The following is an 18060-nucleotide window of genomic DNA, read 5'->3' on the forward strand; positions in this document are numbered from 1 at the left end:
ATTCAGAGGAGTAGGTAAAATGGGAAGCTTTTGGAGGAGGGAGTACTAGAGCTATTCATGGAAAGCCCAATTCAGAAAGGTCTTCAGGGGGCACCACTGCAATGAGCCAGGAGCAGTATCTCAAGAGGCTATGCTTCACAAAGGAGGGTAATGATTGAGCTTCAGCTTTGACAAAGAGTCATCGGACTCGAAACATTAGCTCTTTTCTCTCCCTACAGATGCTGCCAGACTTGCTGAGATTATCCAGGGTAATGATTGAGTTGTGCCACCCCCTTCATCATGACCTGGAGCTTTGAACAAGGGGGAGAAAGCCACCCCCCTCCACCCCCAGTGGCTGTGAAGATCACCATTGTCCTTATATTCTACATCACTGAACCCTTCTAGGTGGAAGGTGGTGACATCAGCAATGTGTCACACTTGCTCATGCATAGAGACATCTGGGAGGTGACAGATGTGCCACAGAAGCAGAGGGGATTTCATCCTTTTTTTCCTTGAGGGAGGAAGATTATTTTGAGAGGGTGCATTGGTCCGTCATTTTAACAAGCTTCCCAGGATTACAGGACACCATCGTCCGGACTCACGTGGCTTTCTGGGCCCCCATGACAACAAGGAGCAATTAGCACCCGCAAGGGCTAGTATTTCTAAATGTGCACTTTTGTGTGCTATATATGTCCAGGGACAAACAGCTCAGCAGCAGACAGGGATAACTTGTTACTTTTCTCTCACATTTTATCTGTATCACGGGGCACAGCAGCCGGTGGCATAGTTATTAGCACTGCTGCCTCACAGCGCCAGGGACCCGGGTTCAATTCCGGCCTTGGGTGTCTGTCGGTGTGGAGTTTGCACTTTCTCGCAGTGTCTGCGTGGGTTTTCTTCACGTGCTCTGGTTTCCTTCCAGAATCAAAAGATGTGCAATCCAATGGTGGATTGGCCATGCTAAATTGCCGCTTAGTGTCCAAAAGGCTAGGTGGGGTTACTGGGTTACACAGATAGGGTGGGGGATTGGGTCTACGTAGGGTGCTCTTTCCAAGGGTCAGTGCAGACTCGATAGGCCAAATGGCCTCCTTCTGAACTCTAGGGATTCCATGATTCTATGCATTTATGTTTCTTTTTGTCTCTGCCTGGTTTCTGCACATACCTTTATTCCACTCACTAATTCTCTCTGACTCTCTGAATCTGACTGTCACACTTCCTCCCCTCTCTCTGTTCAAAAACCTTACCAGTCCCGCTGAAGTAACTTTTATGATTTAACCAGGAGAAAAAATAGGGGGCATGTGGTGCAGGTAGGAGGGTGTTAAATCAGTGGGCCCACCTTGCTAGAGGTGCAATGGAAGTGGCAAGGTCTAGCCACATCTCAGAGGTGCCTTTTTGATTGTGTCCAATTGTGAGCAGATAGTGAACACCTCCAGAACCTTCATGGTAGTGAATCTTCGAGGCGCACCCCCGACTGAGGTGTCGTGTTGGGTGTTCTGATGCACAAATGATCCAACACGGCTGTCGATGGTACAACTCTGTTTTATTGTCTAAAAAACGGTAACGACTAACTGCTGGCTTGGGTACGTGCTTCACCAGCTAACCTGTGGACCCAGCCCTATTACTATCTTAGTGAGGCACTCAGCACATGGTGTATGTCTGAGTGGCACGCTGTGAGCTCTGTGCTGGTTCTCCTGGTAGAATCCGCGGGAACTGTGGTGTTCCCTGTTTTATAGTGCGTGTGCTCTCACTGGTGATTGGCTGTGATGTTATGTGTGTGCTGGTTGGTCCAACTGCCTGTCCATCAGTGTGTGTGTGATTGCACCATGATATGCTGATGTGGATATCATGACATCCCCCCTTTTCACAAAGGATATGTGCCTACATGCTAACAAATAGAAATGTGTACTGAGTGCATCTGAGTATGTGTGTGCAATATTTACAATATGTACATGAGGCTAAACTATATACAGAGGAAGGTGTCAGGTTCAATAGAACAACGAGGTTGTACCAATAACAGAACAAATGCAATCAGCAAATGACGAGAGAAAACATCTGGAACAATGAACGACAAGAAAAGAAACTCGTTAACAGTACTGTAAAACAATTCAGTGAGTCCAATGTGCTAACAGGCTCATAAGTCAAGTCTCTCAGGTGGGCGACGAATTCGGGTTGACCGCCTCAAGGGTGGGTCAGGATCCACCGGCTGAGGAATGGGCCTGGCCACGGGCGAGAGAGGAAGAGGCAGAGTGGCAGGAAACTCAACAAAGTGACATCAGGGACAACAGGAGGGCGTGGCACCGGTGCATGATCTCGTAGCGCTCGCTGAACCAGACGAAGGGCCCGCCGATTACGGCGGCGAATGGAGCCATCAGGCATACGAACCAGAAATGAGCGAGGAGCCACGTGGCGGAGAAGCTCGGTGGTTGCCGACCAGCCACCCTCCGGTAGGTGTATGCGGACGTTGTCTCCAGGCGCCAGGGCAGGATGATCAGTCGCCCGAGCGTCATGTGCCACCTTCTGCTGAGCACGCTGTTGTTGCATCCTTCGCAATACTGGAGCATGGTCGAGGTCAGGAACATGAATGGACGGCACAGTGGTCCTGAGGGCGCGATCCATCAACAGCTGGGCTGGTGAGAGGCCTGTGGACAGTGGGGCCGAGCGATAGCCCAGCAGGGCTAAACAGAAGTCAGATCCGGCATCAGCAGCCTTGCAGAGGAGCCGCTTCACAATGTGGACGCCCTTTTCCGCCTTGCCATCCGACTGAGGATGCAAGGGACTGGACGTCACGTGTGTGAAGTTGTATGAAGTGGCAAAGGAAGACCATTCTTGGCTCGCAAAGCAAGGCCCGTTGTCAGACATGACAGTGAGCGGCATTCCATGGCGAGCAAAGGTTTCTTTGCATGCCCGGATGACAGCTGATGACGTTGTGTCATGCAGGCGTATGACCTCCGGATAACTTGAGAAATAATCAATCAGAGTAATGTAGTCCCTGCCGAGCGCATGAAAGAGGTCCACGCCCACCTTCGCCCAGGGGGACGTGACCAACTCATGGGGCTGAAGGGGCTCAGTGGGTTGCGCCGGCTGAAACCTTTGGCAGGTGGGGCAGTTGAGCACCATGTTGGCGATGTCGTCGCTGATGCCCGGCCAGTTCACAGCCTCTCGGGCCTTCCGCCTGCACTTTTCAACTCCGAGATGGCCTTTGTGCAGTTGTTCGAAGACAAGCCGGTGCATGCTGTGTGGGATCACGATTCGGTCCAACTTCAAGAGGACACCATCAATGACGGCCAAGTACTCCCGGACGTTGTAAAATTGTGGGCACTGCCCCTTGAGCCACCCTTCCGTCATGTGACGCATCACACGCTGTAGAAGGGGGTCAGCCGCAGTCTCATGGCGAATGTGGGCCAGACGTGCATCAGTGGCTGGCAGATTGGCCGATGTGAAGGCTACTTGTGCGTCGACCTGACAAACGAACCCCTCCGAGTCGGGCGGCATATTGACCGCCCTGGACAGAGCATCTGCGATGACGAGATCCTTCCCCGGGGTGTAGACAAGTTGGAAGTCGTACCTCTGGAGCTTGAGCAGAATGCGCTGGAGGCGAGGGGTCATATCGTTGAGGTCCTTCTGAATGATGCCGACCAGGCGCGATGGTCGATCTCCACAGTGAACTGCGGAAGACCATATACATAGTCGTGAAACTTGTCGATGCCAGTCAACAGGCCTAGGCACTCCTTCTCAATCTGTGCATAGCGCTGTTCTGTGGGGGTCATGGCCCGCGACGCATAGGCGACCGGGGCCCATGAAGCGGTGTCGTCCCGTTGCAGGAGTACCGCCCCAATGCCGGACTGGCTGGCGTCAGTTGAGATCTTTGTTTCCCGTGTGGTGTCGAAAAACACCAGTACCGGGGCGGTGGTGAGTTTGACCTTGAGCTCCTCCCATTCACTCTGGTGTGCGGGCAGCCACTGGAATTCCGTTGTCTTCTTGACCAGGTGGCGAAGAGCAGTCATGTGCGAAGCAAGGTTAGGAATGAACTTCCCCAGGAAGTTGACCATCCCGAGAAAGCGCAGCACTGCCTTCTTGTCTGACGGCTGCTACATGGCTGCGATAGCTGCCACTTTGTCGGCATCTGGCCGCACACCCAACCGGGAAATGTGGTCCCCCAAAAACTTTAGCTCAGTCTGGCCAAAAGAGCACTTGGCTCGGTTGAGGCGCAGGCCCTGATCTCGTATCCGTGCAAAGACACACTGGAGACGACTGATGTGCTCCTGTGGTGTGGTGGACCAGATGATAACGTCATCTACATAAATGCGTACCACTTCGGCGCCCTCCATCATCTGTTCCATGATGCGATGGAACACCTCGGAGGCCGAGATGATGCCGAATGGCATCCTACTGTAGCAGTATCTGCCAAATGGAGTGTTGAAAGTGCACAGCTTCCTGCTGGACTGATCCAATTGAATCTGCCAAAAGCCCTTTGAGGCTTCAAGCTTGGTGAATATTTTTGTCCGAGCCATTTCGCTCGTGATTTCTTCTCGTTTGGGTATGGGGTAGTGTTCCCTCATAATGTTATGATTCAAATCTTTTGGGTCGATACAGATCCGGAGCTCGCCGGAGGGCTTCTTGACGCACACCATGGAACTGACGCATGGCGTTGGCTCCGTGACCCGGGAAAGCACTCCTTGGTCCTGTAGGTCCTGCAGCTGCTGCTTGAGGCGGTCCTTGAGTGGTGCTGGGACCCTACGAGGTGCGTGAATGACCGGGGTGGCGTCCGGTTTGAGCCGTATTTTGTACGTGTAGGGCAGTGTGCCCATGCCCTCGAAAACCTTCTGGTTGTGCGCGAGGATTGAGTTGAGCTGCGCCCTAAAGTCTGCATCCGGGAAATCGGACGTGCCTTCTGGAGACAGAGTGTGTACCCGCTTAACGAGATGGAGGATCTTGCACGCCTGTGCGCCTAACAGAGAGTCCTTCGAGGATCCAACGATTTCAAATGATAATGTGGCTTTGTGTGAGTTGTGTGCAACCTCGAGCTGGCAGGACCCCGTGGCCGGGATGACGTTTCCATTGTAGTCAACCAGCTGACAGTGGGATGGCAGAATCGGTGGTTTAACCTTCAAGGTCTGGAAGGCTGACCATGCGAGGAGATTGGCGGAGGCACCAGTGTCCAGGCGAAATGTGATCTGGGATCGGTTGACCGTTAGGGTGGCACACCACTCATCGCCCGGATCAATGCTGTGCACTGGCAGCGGCTGGTGGTTCCCACTTGGGGACATCCGGTTTTTGTGGATTACCGCAACGCGGAAGGGCTCCCTGTCGTCGGTATCGCTGGTCTGCCTACTATCTGGATATGACTCAGTGTAGGGGGGCTGAATCGCTCGCACGTCCCTGCGAGGCTGGCGGAATTGTTGGGAGTTGGCAGGTTGAGCTGCTCGACAGCAGGCAGCATAGTGGCCCATCCTGCCACAGCGGAGGCATTGTCGGGCTTTGGCCGAACATTGCCGCTTTAAGTGGGTGGAGCCACAGTTGCCGCACGTCGTGACATCATGGCGTTCGTTGCGCCACTGCGCATGCGCGGTCCTGCGTAGAGCACTCCTGCGCATCACGTCCCTCTGCGTCAACGTCCCCTCTTTTGGCGCGTACAAGCGCGGGAGGCCTCGGAAAGGGAGCAAAATGGCCGCCCCCGTCCGGGCTGCGGGCCAGGAGGAACTCGATCGACTGGACCCGCTCTGCCTCGTAGGACCTGTGCCGTGCCATTTCGGCGGCCTGGATTTGGGATTACCGGCTGGTCGCGTTCTCATGGAGGACGCAGGTCTCGATGGCAGTCGCTAGGGTGAGGCGCTTTATTTTAAGGAGCTGTTGGCGTAGGGTGTCCGAGGTGACCCCAAAAACTATCTGATCCCGTATCATGGAGTCGGAGGTGGCCTCATAGCCGCAGGACTGCGCGAGGATACGGAGGTGTGTCAGGTAAGATTGGAAAGGCTCATCCTTACCCTGCAGTCGCTGCTGGAAGAGGTACCTTGCGAAGCTCTCATTGACTGCCACGCTGAAGTGTTCCTCGAACTTCAGAAGCACCGTCTTATATTTTGTTTTGTCCTCGCCTTCCGCGAATGCCAGGGAGTTATTGATGTGGATGGCGTGTTGCCCCGCCGTGGAGAGGAGGAGGGCGATCTTCCTGGTGTCCGATGCATTCTCCCTGTCTGTGGCTTCTAGGAAGAGCTGGAAGCGCTGTTTAAACAGCTTCCAGTTTACGCCGAGATTTCCAGCGATTCGGAGCGGCTGCGGCGGACTGATGTTTTCCATGGAGCAGGATGGCGGATTTCTGAAAGGGTGCAGGTAGGTCTCACAGTCGCTGGTTAGCTTCCACTACTGGTATCATGTCGTGTTGGGTGTTCTGATGCACAAATGATCCAACACGGCTGTAGATGGTACAACTCTGTTTTATTGTCTTAACAACGGTTACAACTAACTGCTGGCTTGGGTACGTGCTTCACCAGCTAACCTGTGGACCCAGCCCTATCACTATCTTAGTGAGGCACTCAGCACATGGTGTATGTCTGAGTGGCACGCTGTGAGCTCTGTGCTCTGAGCTATCTCCTGGTAGAATGAGCGGGAACTGTGGTGTTCCCTGTTTTATAGTGCATGTGCTCTCACTGGTGATTGGCTGTGATGTTATCTGTGTGCTGGTTGGTCCAACTGCGTGTCCATCAGTGTGTGTGTGATTGCACCATGATATGCTGATGTGGATATCATGACATGAGGGGGTGGCCTTTGGAAGACAGGGGTTATCCGCTGCAGTTGTGGCTGATGACGCCCATGCACGACCAGGGGCGTTATCGAGCGGTGCTTCGGCATCCTGAAGATGGTTCAGGTCCCTGGACTGCTCTGGAGAGGCTCTCCAGTATAGCGCTAGGAAAGCCTCCCACATCGTGGTAGTCTGCTGTGTCTTCTACAACATCGCACAGCAGAGGGGCGACGAGCTGAAGGAGGGAGATGAACAGCAGGCCTCATCCGACGAGGACGATGCGGGGTAGGGTGATGATGGGCAGGACATGGGGACCGGGCATGCTTGGGAGGCCGCACAATGTGCGCGCCTGGGCCGAAACGCACGGGACACTGTAATCACCTCCAGATTCACCGACTACGGGGCCTGGATAGCGGCACGGACATCCCACCCCCACCCCCACTTCCCACCCCCACATCCCCCCGCGGCTCCCTCCCATGAACACCCTCCTTTCGCAACCCCCCTTGTGATTCCTACCTGCCTCACTATGGGGTACAGGGCTGGCAGTAACAGCGGGTCTGGCCCTTGAGATGGAAGATTACGTCAACCCGCTCTGGGATTGGTTCTGGTGCAATGAATCGTTTGACAATGTCTGACTCCTGACCACGGTAGCAATTTCCACTATCCACTTGAGTGATCCCTGCATGCGAGCTGGCCATTCCATCACACGGTGCATTGAATCCTTTGGGTGACGGTGGTGTGTGAGTGGGAGGGTGGGGTGGTGAGAGGGATGGGGGTGGGACACCAGAGTGGTGAGCGTTGGCTGCTTTGGGGTCCCTGGACCAAGCCCACCCCCAACGTCTGCCCCTGGCCCCTGCACCCTGCGTCCATTCTGCATCCAGCCCACCCGATCCCTTACACACCCTTCCGGCATGGAGACAGGTTGTGATGTTGTGCAAAGGTGTTTAATGTGAACACATATATACAGCTTTGTGCCCTAGCCCCTATTGCTATACTGTGCCCTGTACCTGTACCACCTTAACTGGTGTCTACCTTTCTGGTCTTACAGGCCCTAACACTACATCTAGGTGGATCCCCAAGTGGCATATCAGGAGTGCAGGTGGCCTGCTGCGATTTCCAACCTGTGACCTGGGTCCCCGTTGGCAGGCGTCTTCTGGGGTGACCGGACCTGAATGGGCCTGGCTGTTGCTCAGATCTCCCAAGTGACATGGTGCCACCCTGTCCTGCCTGCTGCCAGGGACAAGAGGGGGGGAGAGTCCGAGGCACTGTGCAGTTCTGGCACCTTCCCTGTGGGAGTCCCCTTGAGATGACTGATGGTCCCGGGTTACTCCATGGGACGGAGTAGAGCTATCCCCGACACACCCGTGCCACCTGATGCTGCCAGTACTGGAGGCCGAAGTCCTCCCCAACCAGGGTCTCGACGTTCGCAGCCATTGAACACAAGGAATGGACTACCTCCCTCTGGGACTGTGCCACACCGTGCTGTGACTGTGTCACCACCTTCTGGGTCTGTGCCACATCAGCCAGTGCCCAGGCAATACCACCAATGTCGTGTTAGGTACACTGGTATAACACTGGCTGCAACAGGATGCAGCATAGATCAAAAAGATACTCCAGACCTTGAAGTTAGTTCAATCAGGTTTATTGAACTAATAGCACAGTTAGCATAGTTCTCTGTGAGTTTGACTCTCTGCTAACTTAAGTGTGGCTACTCTGTCTGACTGAACCAGACTAGCTCTTAGCCACGTGGTGGAGGTGTGAGATTGTAACAACACCCTTGACTGATTCTCTAGATGTTCATCAGTGGAAAGAGGCGGAGTGTGAGTGCCTCGTGCCTTTTACAGTGAGATACCACCCCTGAGTGTCCTGCCTGCTTATTGGTCATGTCCTGTTCTCTGTGTCCATTATGTCATGTGAGAGTACCTTTAAGACATGGATGTTTAAGCAATGTACCTTTAAGAAAACAGTGATGTCAGAGAGTGGGTGGAGCTGAGGTCATTTTGCAGTTTAGTTTTGCATTTTGGAGGAAAAGAGCTTGGCAGTGTCTGTGTTTGCAGTGAGCTGGATCTCTGCCATGAAAGACTATCTCTGGATAATTTGGGTGATTTAAACTCATAATAGTAAAACCTTTAGCCTGATGTGATTTTGTTTAAAAGTGTTAAGTCTCTTGGAAGTTTGAAGGAACATTTTAAGGAATTATTTACTGTTGCAATATTTTCTGAGTTATCTTTGAAGTAAGGGGTTTTAAGAGATCCAATGTTTATTTAAGATGTTAAGTTGAGTTCATGGAATAAACAGTGTTTTGTGTTTAAAAACCCACGTGTCCATAATTGTAATACCACACCTAGGGAAAAGCCGTGTGCTAGGAAAAGCAACAAATACATTAAAGGGAGAGGTTGGTTGAACTACATGATACATTTTGGGGTTCTGAAAACGCCTCGCCCAAAACAATTAGCTGCTTGTCTGTGCCAGCCTGTATATCATTATGTGTGTGTCTGCATATCATGACAACCGACACCCTCATTCATGGCCTATTGTGACTAGGCCATGTTCTGGAGTGCAGGGGCAATGCCCTGGTATATGGCTGCCTGTGTAGTGCAGGCTTGCTCTGGGCCTCGACTACCGCCTGCACAGATTGCCCCAGGACTTGTACATGTGGACACATGGCTGAAACCTTCGCTCCCAAGGCCTCCACTGTGGACTCCACCGGTGCGGTATTGGCCTGGGTGGCACGCATGGTTGGCACCACCTCCTGCTCCTGCAAGCGGTTCGACTCCAACTGCACTTGCAGGGACTGGATGGTTGGCGACATCCCCTCATCTGCCTCTGCGATGACATCTCCGCTATCATTGAGACCGCCTTTTCCAGAAGCCCAAAACCCATCTGGAATCTTCCAGTCCCTTTGAGGTTGACCCCCACTATGGGTTCCCTGGACGGCAGCTGGTCCCTGGGATTGGCTGCCCTCTGTCCACTGCCTCGGGTGTTCCTACCTCCTTCTGTGGTGCACACCAGATAGTGCCCCAGGAGCATCTTCGCTGAAATGCCCTACCGAGGTGTCTCTGGGCTGGTGGGGGGTGTTGGAGACAGCTGTGATGGGAAGTCAGTGTCCCCCGCAGACTGGTGCTCCAAGTTACCTCGGGCTGCGGGTCGAGGGCTCCCGCCTGTGTCTGTGTCCTCCCCTTCCTCGCTGCCCTCTTCCTGGGTTGGGGTTGTGCTTTGGGTCAGGGGCAAGGGACACTAGAATGGCCTGCCTCATCGCCAGGTGATCCTGCAAGACACTAGACAAGGCACATGATTGGATTGTGGGGTGGGGTGGCAGGTGGTGGTGGAGGGCGCAGTGTGGGGGTGGTTGTGCTGGAGGGGGAAGTGTGGAGAGGTGGAATTGGGGGTGGTCGGTGTGGGGGTGGAAGAACCACAACTCAGCGGGTCTCACTTGCCCGCCCGATGCCGATGTCTGACTTGGTGACTGGCCCCCCCGGGCCTTCCAATCAGGTCCACTGCTCCCATGCGGTGAAGAGCCGCAGGTCTGGCCACCCCCCTCCGGTTTTCTCCCTCTCACGACAGTTGTGCGCCCACTCCTCCCAGGGAGGGGCGGGGGGGGGGGGGGGGGGGGGAAACACACACTGTTAGGCAGTCCAGCAGGTGGGGTAGGGGTCTGGTGGACCTTGTGGCCAGGACACTTGGCCGTGCTGGCTGGTATGAGTGCTGGCAGGTGGTGCAGGCTGGGGGTTCGGTAGCCTCCCCCTTCCCCACTCCAGTTGTTGGGGGGGGGGTGAATTTATGGGTGTGTGGGTCAGGGATAGTGCCAGGGGCACAGCACTGTCTACTCATCCTGGTCGCCCTGCAGACGTTGTGCAGTTTTTTACGGCAGTGCTGGCCGGTCCTGGCAGTGTTGCCCATGGTGCTCACAACCTCTCCCACCGGCGCCCAGGCCTAGTGCATGGTGGTGGGTGGCAACCGCCTCCCCACCCGGGGGTACAGGGTTGCCCGCCTCACCTCCACTGCGTCAAGTACGATCTCCAGCGTCCATGAAACAGGTTGCTGCGTTTCGTGCTGCTATCTTTTTGGCTGGGATGGTGTGTTTGTGCGGGGAGTGGAGTGCTTATACGTGGCTGAAGCTTGTCAACCTCTCGAGTGTCAATCCTGGCTCCAGCGAATCAGACAGTTTTACATTGGAATCGGTCGTGTTCCACGTGGTGCCGGTCCTAGGCCATTAATGGTCGGTAGATTGGTTTGGGAATTGCGCGAATTCTGCTGTCGTAGAACACCATCGTGCAGCACGGTAGCACAGTGGTTAGCACAACTGCTTCACAGCTCCAGGGTCCCAGGTTCGATTCCCAGCTTGGGTCACTGTCCGTGCGGAGTCTGCACATCCTCCCAGTGTGTGTGTGGGTTTCCTCCGGGTGCTCCGGTTTCCTCCCACAGTCCAAAGATGTGCAGGTTAGGTGGATTGGCCATGAAAAATTGCCCTTAGCGTCCAAAATTGCCCTTAGTGTTGGGTGGGGTTACTGGGTTATGGGGATAGTGTGGAGGTTTGGGCTTGGGTAGGGTGCTCTTTCCAAGAGCCGGTGCAGACTCGATGGGCCGAATGGCCTCCTTCTGCACTGTAAATTCTATGATTATACCATCAATTCAGTCCCAGTTTCAACACTTAGGGCGGAGTCTCTGGCCGCGACCACCAGGTGACCAGAGAATCCCGCCCGAGGTCAATGGAGCTTTCCATTGTCCATGCCTCGCCCGTGGCGATCTTGTGGAGGGCAAGCCGGAAGAATCCAGCTCTTAGTTTATGGAACGGAAATTCCACCGGAAATACATCAAAGAAGCTTTTTAAAAATGCCATTTCATTTGTCAAAAACCTTTGACACCACCCTCCGATTCCACCACCACTCCTCAAACTTTGCTACTGCCCCCTCCCCCCACCAACTCAAATTTGTGTCAACCTTAAGTGAAGGTGGGGTGGAATGGAAAATTCTGCCCATTCTTTCCAGGTCCACCTTTCCAAGACCATTCAGGATCTTACATACTTCAATCAAGTCACCCCCCACTCTCCTAAACTCCAATAGAAACAATATTGAGGAGGGAAGAGTAACAAACACATGAACCCTCACTCAGGCTGCAAAGAACTTAAGAGGCTGGATTCTCCATTTGGGAGAGTAAGTCCCTCGGTGGCGTGAAAATGGTGGTGTTTTACCCCAGCAAAACTGGCCTACCAATTCTCCGTTTTGCTGGGGGCTAGCAGGGAGGCAGCGTACAGCTCCCAGCTCTAGCTTCCAATACGGCCTGCCGCATGTCCGGGTCCATGGTCATGCATGTGCACAGTGGCGGCCTGCAGCGGCCGCACTGTGCTTCACGGTGTGCTCAGCCCGCGGACCCGGACCGCAAAAATAGTAGCCCCCTTCAGCCACTCGTGCGCCCCAGACCACCCGGCCACAGTGCCTCCAGCCCCGAATGAAGCCCCCCCCTGCCCGCGGATAGCCCCCCCCCCCCGACTATGGCGGCGCCGGACTGAGTCCGCAGCTGCCACGCTAAGTTCACGATGGGTGAGACCACATGTGTCCCACGCCGTTGGGAACTCGGCCGGTCGGGGACGGAGCATTGCGGGGCGGGGCTAAGGCAATGGCCTGAGGCCGTGGATACATGGCGCGGTGTACTTCTAGACTACGCCATTTTTCAGGGGGTAGAGAATCCGAAAACCTGCGGCGCCCCCATTTTCGGCCTCAAAACGGATTCTCCGCCCTGTCGCTGAACGCGATTTTGGCGTCGGGGAGAATTTAGCCCAGGAGGTTTTGTGAATAGGCGATATAAAATATCTACTGTTTTCTCAACGTGCTGATGTGTTTTTTTTTGTCTCTTTGCAGGGATTTCTAGCAGGCTTGGCACCATGGGGGATGAGGAGATTGCCGCTCTGGTTGTGGATAATGGATCTGGGATGTGTAAGGCTGGGTTTGCAGGAGATGATGCTCCAAGAGCTGTGTTTCCCTCCATTGTCGGGAGGCCTCGACACGAGGTCAGTATTGAAAGAGACTTCTGCTATCAACCATCTTTTTTAATGAAGGAAGACCTTCAACTCACGAACTCTTCAAGAAAGCAAACTATATTTAGATACTTTGGTCAAGATCGCAATGAGTTTTTGCTTCTCTGTGTATTTCTCTCTTCTTTTTCTGCTTAAGTAAAGAGTACCCTTGGAAAAAAACTGAAGAAAGTATAATTCTCAAAAGTTATTGTTGCGGTGTGTGATTCTGAGCCAAAGGAGATCTTAGGAGATGTATCATAGAAACACTACAGTACAGAAGGAGGCCATTCGGCCTATCAAGTCTGTAACCACCCTCTCCAAACGAGCACTCTGCCGAGGCCCACTTACCCCCACCCCATCCCCGTAACCCTAACATACACATCTTTTGACACTAAAGGGCAATTTAGCACGGCCAATCCACCTAACCTGCACATTTTTGGACTGTGGGAGGAAACCGGAGAACCCGGAGGACACCCACACCGGCACGGGGAGAACATGCAAGCTCGGCACAAACAGTCAACCAAGGTCTTAATCGAACCTGGGCCCCTGGTTGTGAGGTAGCATTGTTAACAACTGTGCCATCATGATAGATTTACAGATCTTCTTAAATGAGGAGTGAGAAAGGTGGTGGGCGGGTGGGGGGGCTTGTAAAGGGGAACATTTCAGAGATTCGGCCATGAAGGTTGAAGGCACAGCTGTCAATGTCATAAAAGGTCAGAGTTGACAGTGTGCATTATTTTTGAAAGGTTATCGACCTGTGAGAAGCTATCCACAGAATGCGAATGGAGGGATTTAGACCTGAGACTGGGAATTATTAAACAAGGAATTGGAACAGGAGACAAAAGTAGATGATGGGCAGTAAATGATGGACAAAACATTGGCGCAAGTTAGGCTAGGGACAGCAGTTATATGTGAAGTTACGTTTATGAAGAGAAAGAATGGAAGCCTGATCAAGGAGAGTCTGAAATGCGGATTTATTTCACTCTTCCCCATTTACATTCTTTCTTCGATTAACATGAGGAGCACATCTTTCATCCATCGGTAGGTACAGAGGTTTGACCGCTTCTACTCAGCCACGCAATTGGTTTAAAATTGGTCAGCAAATGGGATCTTAATAATTCATGGCTATCTTTAAAAAAATAGCCTTTTATTAAGTGATTGTGGCGCTCATAAGGAACAATGACAGAGTGGATAGTCAGAGGCTTTTCCCCAGGGTAGAGGGGTCAATTACTAGGGGGCATAGGTTTAAGGTGAGAGGGGCAAGGTTTAGAGTAGATGTACGAGGCAAGTTTTTTACGCAGAGGGTAGTGGGTGCCTGGAACTCGCTACCGGAGGAGGTGGTGGAAGCAGGGACGATAGTGACATTTAAGGGGCATCTTGACAAATACATGAATAGGATGGGAATAGAGGGATACGGACCCAGGAAGTGTAGAAGATTGTAGTTTAGTCGGGCAGCATGGTCGGCACGGGCTTGGAGGGCCGAAGGGCCTGTTCCTGCGCTGTACATTTCTTTGTTCTTTGTTCTTTGTTCTAATGTGAGGGGATTTTCGGATATTTCGCTTTATTAATAATTCGTTCTTGGGATTTAGGGGTCTCTCATAAAGATGGTATTTCTTTAATAATAATAATAATCTTTATTGTCACAAGTAGGCTTACATTAACACTGCAATAATATTACTGTGAAAATCCCCATGCCACCACACTCCAGCGCCTGTTCGGGTAGACGGAGGGAGAATTCAGAATGTCCAATTCACCTAACAGTGCATCATTTGGGAATTGTGGAAAGAAACCAGAGCACCCAAAGGATACCCACGCAGACACGGGGAGAACGTGCAGACTCCACACAGACGTGACCCAAGTAGGAATCGAACCTGGGACTCTGGTGCTGTGAAGCAACAGTGCTAACCACTGTGCTAGTGTGTCCTCCATCTTCCAGTCTCTGACTCCATGATACTCCCTAGGGCTGACCCCTCCCTCTCTCTCTCTCCCTTGGTCAACCCTGGCCATGCTCCCCTTCGATTGTTACCTCCCCCCTACCTCCCCACCCCCCCTCCCCGCCTCCCTCAGTCAGCCCTGGCCAGCCTCCCATCTGACTGTTACCTCCCTCCCTCCCTCGCTCAGCCTTGGCCAGCCTCCCCTTTGACTGCTGCCACTGGATTTCAATCATGAATGCCTCTTCTCCAGTGGTTTGACAAAGCTCCAAAAAGAAGAAAATGCAGTCCCAACTCACTCCAAAACCACAAGAAATATGACCTGGCTTGATGTACGCCATGTTCAAACAATTATGAATCTCAAGTCACATATTTCTCGTTCGCCAATTATTTAATTGGAGAAGCACATGGAAATTTTGGCAAGGTTGCCTTTAAATGAACTTGAATGACACGCAAACGTTTTAAAAAGGGGTTCCTGATGCTTACCATCAGAAAGCCTGGCTGCCGTCAATCGCCGCCAACTTAATTCCGTACTTTCGTCCTGCCGCTGACGTTTAGCCTCCCACCCAAATAAGTACCTTCACCCACCTCATGTCCTGCCCCCGAGAGCTTCACAACATTCCAATGCCACAGGATTTTAATATGTTCCTGTGTATACAAATCAGTTTGTGTTTAATGACTAAGTAAGAGATGATATATACTTTCTATGATTACAGTCCTTTGTTTCGTAAACATACCTTTTCTTTCCTAATTCCAGGGCGTGATGGTGGGAATGGGTCAGAAAGAGTGTTATGTTGGTGATGAAGCCCAGAGCAGGAGGGGGATTCTGACACTGAGGTACCCAATTGAGCATGGAATTGTGACCAACTGGGATGACATGGAGAAAATCTGGCATCACACCTTCTACAATGAGCTACGAGTTGCCCCAGAGGAGCATCCTGTTCTCCTCACCGAGGCACCTCTCAACCCCAAAGCCAACCGGGAGAAGATGACGCAGATCATGTTTGAGACCTTTAACACACCAGCCATGTATATCTCCATTCAAGCTGTACTGTCCTTGTATGCATCTGGCCGCACTACAGGTATTGTAATGGACTCTGGTGATGGTGTCACTCACATTGTGCCCATTTATGAGGGGTATGCCTTGCCCCATGCCATTCTGCAGCAAGATCTAGCTGGCAGGGACCTTACTGATTACCTGATAAAGATTCTGACTGAAAGTGGGCACTCGTTCACTACCACAGCCGAGAGGGAGATTGCTCGTGACATCAAGGAGAATCTATGTTACATGGCTCTTGACTTTGAGTCTGAGATGGACATCGCTACATCCTCCACGACCCTAGAGAAAAGTTATGAGCTACCAGATGGTCAAGTCATCACCATTGGCAATGAGCGTTTCAGATGTCCGGAGGCGCTCTTCCAACCTTCCTTCCTGGGAATGGAAATAACTGGGATCCATGAGGCCACCTTCAACAGCATCATGAAATGTGACATAGACATCAGGAAGGATCTGTATGCCAGTATTGTCTTGGCTGGTGGGTCCACTATGTACCCAGGTATCGCTAATCGAATGCATAAGGAAATCACAGCCCTGGTTCCGAACACAATGAAGATTAAAATCATCGCTCCTCCCGAGAGGAAGTACTCAGTGTGGATTGGTGGCTCCATCTTGGCTTCTCTCTCCACCTTCCAACAAATGTGGATCATCAAGCAGCGATATGATGAGTCGGGACCCTCCATAGTTCATCGCAAGTGCTTCTAATCAGATTCTTTGAGTGGACGTGAGCTTGCGTAGGGCATTGTTGCAAGCAAAACAATCCCTTATATAACTTTACTAAGCTTATCTTCCCTCCCTTAAGTGAAAAATTGAAAAAGATATTCCAATAGATGTTGTTCCTAAAAGTGAATATTCTAATCTGCATGCTGGGGGTCTCCCTATTGTCAGAGGCTCCTTTCAATGCTATACTATAAAATTAAAAGCTGATTGATTTTTCAGTTCAGTATCTTAATTTCCAGCAGTTTTGCATCTTGTCCAAATCCCTGCAATGTGTGTGGTCTCTTTAATTGCTGGTCTAGATGGTTCCAGATCCAGGAGAGTGTGTCCGACCTTTATTACAATTTAATCTGCCCGTTTTCTATTTTATGCTGGAGCCCGTGACCATAAGACCATTAGATATAGGTGCAGAATTAGACCATTCGGCCCACCGGGTCTGCTCCGCCATTCGATCATGGCTGAAATGTTCCACATCCCCATTCTCCTGCTTTCTCCCCATAATCCCTGAACCCCTTATGAATCAAGTAAAGTTATTTATTCAGAACATCAGATTTGTGCTTGAGGTGATGTCAGCTACAGGGCTGCATATAAAAAGCTGGAAGGTGGAATTAGAAAGAATAAAACATAAGAACATACAAACTAGGAGCAGGAGTTGGCACCTTAGCCTCTCAAGCCTACTCCAACATTCAATACGATCATGACAGTGATCCCCACCGTAACCGTTCAACAATGATCCGCACTTTAACTGCTCAACAATGGTCATCTCCCTTAACCGCCCAACAATAATCCCCACTTTAACAACCCAACAATGATCATCCCCTTAACCGCCCAACAATGATCATCCCCCTTAACCGCCCAACAATAATCATCCCCCTTAACCGCCCAACAATGATCATCCCCCTTAACCGCCCAACAATGATCATCCCCCTTAACCGCCCAACAATGATCATCCCCCTTCAGCGCCCAACAATAATCATCACCTTAACCGCCCAATAATAATCATCACCTTAACCGCCCAATAATGATCAACCCCCTTAACTGCCCAACAATGATCACCCCCCTTAACCGCCCAACAATGATCATCACCTTAACCGCCCAACAATGATCATCCCCTTAACCACCTAAAAATGATCATCCCCTACAACTGCTCAACAATGATCATCCCCTTAACCACCTATCAATGATCATCCCCCATAACTGCTCAACAATGATCACCCCCATTAACCGCCCAACAATTATCATCACCTTAGCCATCCAACAATGATCAACCCCCGAAACCACCCAACAATGATCATCACCTCATCTGCCCAATAATGATCATCACCTCAACCACCCAACAATGATCACCCCCCTTGACTGCCCAACAGTGATCATCACCTCATCCGCCCAACAATGATCATCCCCTTAACCACCTAAAAATGATCATCCCCTACAACCGCTCAACAATGATCATCCCCTTCACCACCTATCAATGATCATCCCCCATAACTGCTCAACAATGATCATCCCTCTTAACCGCCTAACAATGGTCATCCCCCTTAACCGCCCAACAATTATCATCACCTTAACCACCCAACAAATATTCACCTCCATTAACCGCCCAACAATGATCATCACCTTAGCCATCCAA

At 51.8% G+C, this 18060-nt stretch overlaps 1 protein-coding gene across 3 annotated transcripts in view; it reads left to right on the forward strand.

The window, feature by feature from the left end:
* LOC140385714 (actin, cytoplasmic type 5-like) overlaps positions 1-16651 on the forward strand; it is a 65815-nt gene extending 49164 nt beyond the window's left edge. For 2 of the 3 annotated variants that reach the window (XM_072468160.1, XM_072468162.1), the window contains 2 exons: positions 12571-12719; positions 15414-16651. In XM_072468160.1, the coding sequence (XP_072324261.1) occupies positions 12571-12719; positions 15414-16418 (1154 nt within the window). In that variant the 3' untranslated portion in view covers positions 16419-16651. Of the gene's footprint in view, positions 1-9360; positions 9422-12570; positions 12720-15413 lie in introns of those variants that run through there. The other variant, XM_072468161.1, reaches the window with a different exon arrangement.
* Positions 16652-18060: the final 1409 nt, after the last annotated feature.

The sequence above is a fragment of the Scyliorhinus torazame genome, chromosome 11, assembly GCF_047496885.1.
Source record: "Scyliorhinus torazame isolate Kashiwa2021f chromosome 11, sScyTor2.1, whole genome shotgun sequence".
Taxonomy (NCBI): domain Eukaryota; kingdom Metazoa; phylum Chordata; class Chondrichthyes; order Carcharhiniformes; family Scyliorhinidae; genus Scyliorhinus; species Scyliorhinus torazame.